This window comes from Watersipora subatra, chromosome 8 (genome assembly GCF_963576615.1).
Source record: "Watersipora subatra chromosome 8, tzWatSuba1.1, whole genome shotgun sequence".
Classification (NCBI taxonomy): domain Eukaryota; kingdom Metazoa; phylum Bryozoa; class Gymnolaemata; order Cheilostomatida; family Watersiporidae; genus Watersipora; species Watersipora subatra.
In genome coordinates, this window is record NC_088715.1 from 37,000,264 (window position 1) to 37,006,263 (window position 6,000).

At 35.5% G+C, this 6,000-nt stretch overlaps 1 protein-coding gene across 1 annotated transcript in view; it reads right to left on the reverse strand.

Moving 5' to 3' along the window:
• Positions 1-5,611, reverse strand: part of LOC137402510 (probable cysteine desulfurase) — a gene marked incomplete at its 3' end in the record, with an annotated part of 28,870 nt that extends 23,259 nt beyond the window's left edge. Inside the window, exons 1-3 of the mRNA XM_068089011.1 lie at positions 5,561-5,611; positions 5,101-5,242; positions 4,538-4,568 (exon numbers count right to left, since the gene is read on the reverse strand). Of these exons, the coding sequence (XP_067945112.1) occupies positions 4,538-4,568; positions 5,101-5,242; positions 5,561-5,611 (224 nt within the window). The remainder of the gene's footprint in view (positions 1-4,537; positions 4,569-5,100; positions 5,243-5,560) is intronic.
• Positions 5,612-6,000: the final 389 nt, after the last annotated feature.

Below are 6,000 nucleotides of genomic sequence, written 5' to 3' on the forward strand. Positions count from 1 at the left end.
GGTGGAAGCAATGTCAATGCAGAGGAAATAAATAATTTCTCCTAATAGTGAATGGAAGTATTAGAAACTGGCTAATCTTCTCTGAATACTTGTTTCAAGTTGGATGCTTATCGGAACAAACACTTGAAGCCATAGCAAATCAAATATTATTCTATGATAATAAAGGTTTTTTGGCAGGTTCAAGGAGCCTTCAATGCAGCCAGCCACTGCTGCCACTGCTGCCAATGGAGATATGTAACGCCAGACATGCTGTTACAATGACATGTATGACGGGCGTCAATACTTGAAATATTTAGTCAATATTAAGATGCCAACTATGATCCATGTGATGGTCGATGCAATGTGTCTATTAAAAGGCTTCAAATTCAACTTGAAACAATTTGGTCCATACTCGGTATGAATGCTGGAGCAGGAGGGAAGGGGTCGAACAGGAGGGAAGAGGTGGAGCTGTGCAGGTGGGAAGGGGGTGGTGCTGGAGGGAAAGGTTGGAGCAGGAGCGAAGGGGTGGAGCAAGAGGGAAGGGGTGGAGCAAAAGAGAAGGGGTGGAGCAGGAGGAAAGGGGTGGAACAGGAGGGAAGGGGTGGAGCAGGAGAAAAGGGGTGGAGCTGGAGAGAAGGAGTGGAACAGGAGGGAAGGGGTAGAGAAGGGGGAGGAGTAAAGAAGAGGGGAGGGGGAGACGGCGTAGCGAAATTTGAATAAGTTTTGTAATGATAGCCTGATGGATAAGATACTGTAAAACCTCTATTTAAATGCTACCTTTATTTAAATGTCACTTCTAATGAAACACCACTATAAAAGAAGCGTAGAAAATTAATGTATCGCCCTTTATTTGTGCGCCGCCTATATTTGATCGCCATTTTGACATTTTTCATTCTTTATAAACCCATAATAGCAAGTGATCGGTAGAAAAACGTTCATAAGATGGTACTAAGAACGACTTGGTTTACATCAATAACTATTAATTCTTTCATTGTTGCTGTAGTGATTGCAAAGGTTTTAGTAACAGAGCACCTGAGAAGATCGATTGTCACAATCATCAGAACTACATTCTGATTCAAAGCTGATCAGGGCCAAATCATATTATTGTCTTCAGATTCATCCATAACCTGCTTTACAATCTGCCTGAGGTCTTTAAAGCGTTTTCATGAACGATGAGACAACTCTTCAGGAACACCGTATGACATAATAGCAGCCATTCTTATGGTGTTTCCAAGTCCCTTTTTTAACTCCAAAGCTTCATGTTTTTTTTTTCAAAACTTTGAAAGAGAGACAACTGAAATAGTTGATAACTGTACCTGGCAACTATGTCAGCTACAGACATAATTGGCAGTAGTTCCTTGTTTAACTCGACCTGATACTTCGATGTAAATGAAAAACAGCCGAGTGAAAATGCTGAGGCCAACGGCAGTGTCGCTCCACCGGAAGGAAAGTGCAAAATATGTGCGACATTAGCACCACTTCGCCTGTAAAAGGTTTAAATTTAGTTTTTTTAAATTCTGACGAGCTTATTGAAAAATACAGCACCATCTTCTATTTGAACGTCGATTTCAATAAATAGCCATTGATAGGGGAAACACAGCCCCATGGCGTTCAAATAAAGGTTTTACGTTAGAGATGAGATTGCACAATTGAAATCACTCAAATGAAATTAAGACCAATAAAAGGCTAAAACATCAGCTACAATTTGATGGTATTTTTGTCTTTGTGTACTAGCCCTGTCCAGAGATATAAGCATTTGAATCTGATCATTTTTTGAAATGATCAAATTCAAGCGGGTGCTTTATTTGTGATGCGTATAGTGAGCGTATATGAAAAAGTCTGTGAGCGATAAATATACTATTCTTCTTTAGTCAATCATCAGCCCAAAGTTTTTATAGAGGTCATAATAAATGTTATCGCTAGTAAAACGCATTGTCCTTGATGCCGAAGATTCGCGTCGTTAAGAAATCTACTTAAATACTAGATCGCACCCGCTGCGTTGACCCATTTTCTTGATAAACCACAGAATTGTAACAATGCTTCCAGTTCCATCGAATGTGACTCTGAGTTTTCTGAGCATCAATCAGGTGGTTAAAGATTTATGGCAGACAGCTTATGATTAAAGTTGACAGGCATCAGCAGCGTTATGCTGCAGAGGAAGATAGGAGAATGGAGGTAAATCTATCTTCAACTTTGAGTCTCCTATACATATATTTTATGGAATAGAGGTATCTTTAATTTTTAGTCTCCCATGTACGTATATACTAATCTGAAGGTAAAAATTTTACTACTCATGAATACATTTACTAATTAATAAAATTACAATTTTTTGCTATCACCAATTATCTTTTCACCTAGCTATAATATTTGCTTCAAACTTTCTTTGGCAGTTTTAGCTAATAAATTAGATTTATGATTAGAATTTATGTTCACTTCTCATGGTAGTAAGTGAGGAAAATGGATTGATCAATGCTCATCTTTAATCCTCATAAACAACCTTCTACAGTCATTTGTAAAAGTTTAAGACCACTTGGTAAATTTGAAGAAATTTTCTATCAAAGGATGTTACTAGTTTCTGGCTTCAGTTAATCTCCTCTGTTGTTCTTGTAACCCTATCAGTGGCTCATTCGTTCATCAGTCATCGTGCATCAGTCGTTCATTATTGTCAAGCATAAAGATTACTGCTTTACTTAATATTTGGCTCAGTTTTGTGGCAAATATTAGTTTAAACAACTGAAAATGGGTAAAAACAGGCCTTGGCACCGACTGCTAGAGCCAAAATATTTGTCACAAAGAGGTATAGCCACTTGACCATTCAATGAGTCACATGTGTTATTCTAAGATAAGTCTAATTTGTTGTAGTTTAAATTACGCAAAAGACACATTTGTAGACCAGTAGTAACTTGCTTTGATGACAGATAAAGCTGTCATCAGAATAAAACATTCACCGAGTCATATGGCAGGGAAGACAATGTTTGTCAAAGGGACTGCAGGCTGGTACTTTTTAGATAAAAACATCACTGTGAATGGTGAGAAGGAAAAAACTTTTTGAAGACAATATAACTTTATATATGAGGTACATGAATGCATTGTCTTTATGCACGATGGAGCACCTTGCCACAGATTGAACAATGTGATATATTATCTGACAAAGTTGAAGTTCTCGCTTGGCCAGGTAACAGCCCAGATCTCAACCTAATTGAGTCAAGGACAAAGTAGCATAAGAACAGCCCCAAATGCTTAAGCTGCATATGAAGCAATTAGGACAGTTTGATAACTGAGATCACCGATGACTATTGTAAAAAACTTATTGAGAGCACGCCAAGGAGACTTGAAGCTGTAATAGAAAATGAGGGACGACATACAAAATATTGACATTAGCAGCATTTTGAGTAACTGTTGCACAGTATAGACTATGCATTCTCTAACTTGTACACTAGCGTGAACAAAAAAGAAAAAAATTGGTGTAGTACCAAAAATCTTAATTTTTCGGAAATATCAAGGGTGGTCTTAAGCAAATAACTGTATTTATTGGCTTGACGTACTTATGCTTTTGTTAAACATTTGTTCATTTGTAACTTAACACTCTCAATCTAACTTCCAAATTGAAAGCTTTCAGTAGATACACGTTAGAATGACATATCTATGAATGGCATATATTTATTACATTTGATTTATTGATTACAGGATGTTTATGTGGCGACACCAGTGGGATGTTGTATCAGCGTGGAAACTGCCATACATAGGAAAAAGAGACATGAATGAGTTCTGCACAAACCATGATATGTTTTGTTTGAGTTTACTGCAGTAGATGAATTTGTCCTATTGTATGAGCTGAAACTATGTGAGTGATTATGAATTGGATGGATGTTTTTAATAAAAACATCTTGCTGAAATAATAAAAATTTGGGCTTGTAAAAATTATATAATAAAATAATAATATGAAAGATGATGCAAAACATGATTTGCAGAACATTGAATACATCATAGCCCTGTTGCCACCTGTGCTGAAATCTTGTCTGGTATATGGATTTATAAAGTGTAGTCAGAGCTGTATTGACAGGTACTTTTGCATAGCTCGATTCAATTCCATCGGACTAAATATTAAGAGCTACTCAAAAAAAGTTATGTTTCGTGCTACTAAGTGAAACCAGGTCATGTAAATGTGTCATAAGATAGCTGGTGTCTGATAATATAGAATTGTGCTAAATTAGCAAAATATTCAATCAGGGCACTCACTGGGCTTTTGGTGCTAGCAAGCAGCGAGACGATTAACTCTATAACATTACAGCATTTTAGATGCGTTACATCTATGGAAATGCATTACAGCAACAGATATAAAAACAACATTACAAAAGCATTACAACATTATGAATGCATTGTAGGGTTAGATAAGCATTATAACAACTGAAATGAATTACAGTATATGGCATGCATTACATCATTTAAATGTGTTACAGTGTTTTAAATTCATTAGAGCATTTGAAATGCATTACAGCATTCGGAATGCATTTGGCCTACAGCATTGAACATCTATTAGGAATTAGCAATGACTTACCTTCCGGAGGCGGTATAGTCCAAATAGAGTGCTGCAACACACAAAAGCGGCATTTTTGTGACATCGCAGTTGATTAATGTGAATTAAATTTTATTGGTTTTTTAGTTTTTTTTATTTATTATTTTTCAAATACCTTATTGAGCATTGATTAAATTTCTGTATTTTGATAGTACGAATCATAAAAATCTGTGGTGTGACTTCTTTAAGAGATTAAAAACCTGATTTTTATTAATAAAGGATTCCAAAAATTAATTTTTAAATTCAATGATTTTGAAGAACTTGGGAGATTTTTTAAAATTTTTAGTAAACTCATATTGCTCGCCCGCTGTTTACCAAATATCATTAGTATATAATATAGGCTATATATATACCAAATATCATGAGTATATAATATAGGCTATATATATATATATACCAAATATCATGAGTATATAATATAGGCTATATATATACCGAATATCACAAGTATCTAATATATAATATAGTATATAATATATATATATAGCCTATATATCACGAGGCTCAACAAGTTTGGCTACAAAGTGATTATTACCCATTCATACCTCTTTTTTCACCAAAGATTGTCTGGAAGACAACACCATCCCCCATAATGGAGTCGTGCAGTGATTTCATCATAGTAGTGTAGTTTGGGTTTACTGTCACCCGAAGAGAGGTACTGCTAGTCGATGATGCTGAAGAAATTGTCTGAAATAACACAGACATTTGAAGAAAGAGTTGGATACAATATTTTAAAATTCAAATCTGCTTTTAGTATTTTGAACAAGATTTTAAATGTTTACGTCGTGTAAAGCCTATAGGAAACACGAGAAAAAGTTCTCTTTTGCTGAGAAATCAAAATTTTTATATAGAATTTTGAAACTAACTTTTTAGTATCTTTAATAGTACAGCAAATGCGAAGATCGAACAAGTGGAGCCCTGTGTTCAACAGCTTCTGAAATTGCTTTCAAAAGTCATAACTCAAACAACAACAAAATATTTACAGTTTATTAAATGTTTACATACGGATGAGAGTCTGCTATTGCTGCCTTCTGCGCTACTCGCTCCACTTCCCATGCTTTCGTGTGAAGGATTATGTCAAAACAAGAAACTATGAAAGCAGAAAAAATAAATCCCATTTACATCAGCAGAAGTATAGCAATAAAAACAAGAAAAGTTCCTAAATAAGGAATTAAGAGAAGGTAAATCCAATAGCTATACTCACAAGCTCTTGCAGCCTGCCAATGAAAAGAACAACAGATAGTGCGAAAGGAATTTACCACCGTTATATAGCGGCTTAAGAGAAAGTGAAAATAAACTGTAGCCTAATTTAGGATTGGACTGTCTCAGCATCCAGACTTATATCAGCCAATTGAATAGAAAACCTTGGCTATTGATTACATAACTGGGTTAACTGCCTGACGATGTTTGCAAATTCTTATATAGAACTTTTATAGGAGGCTTTG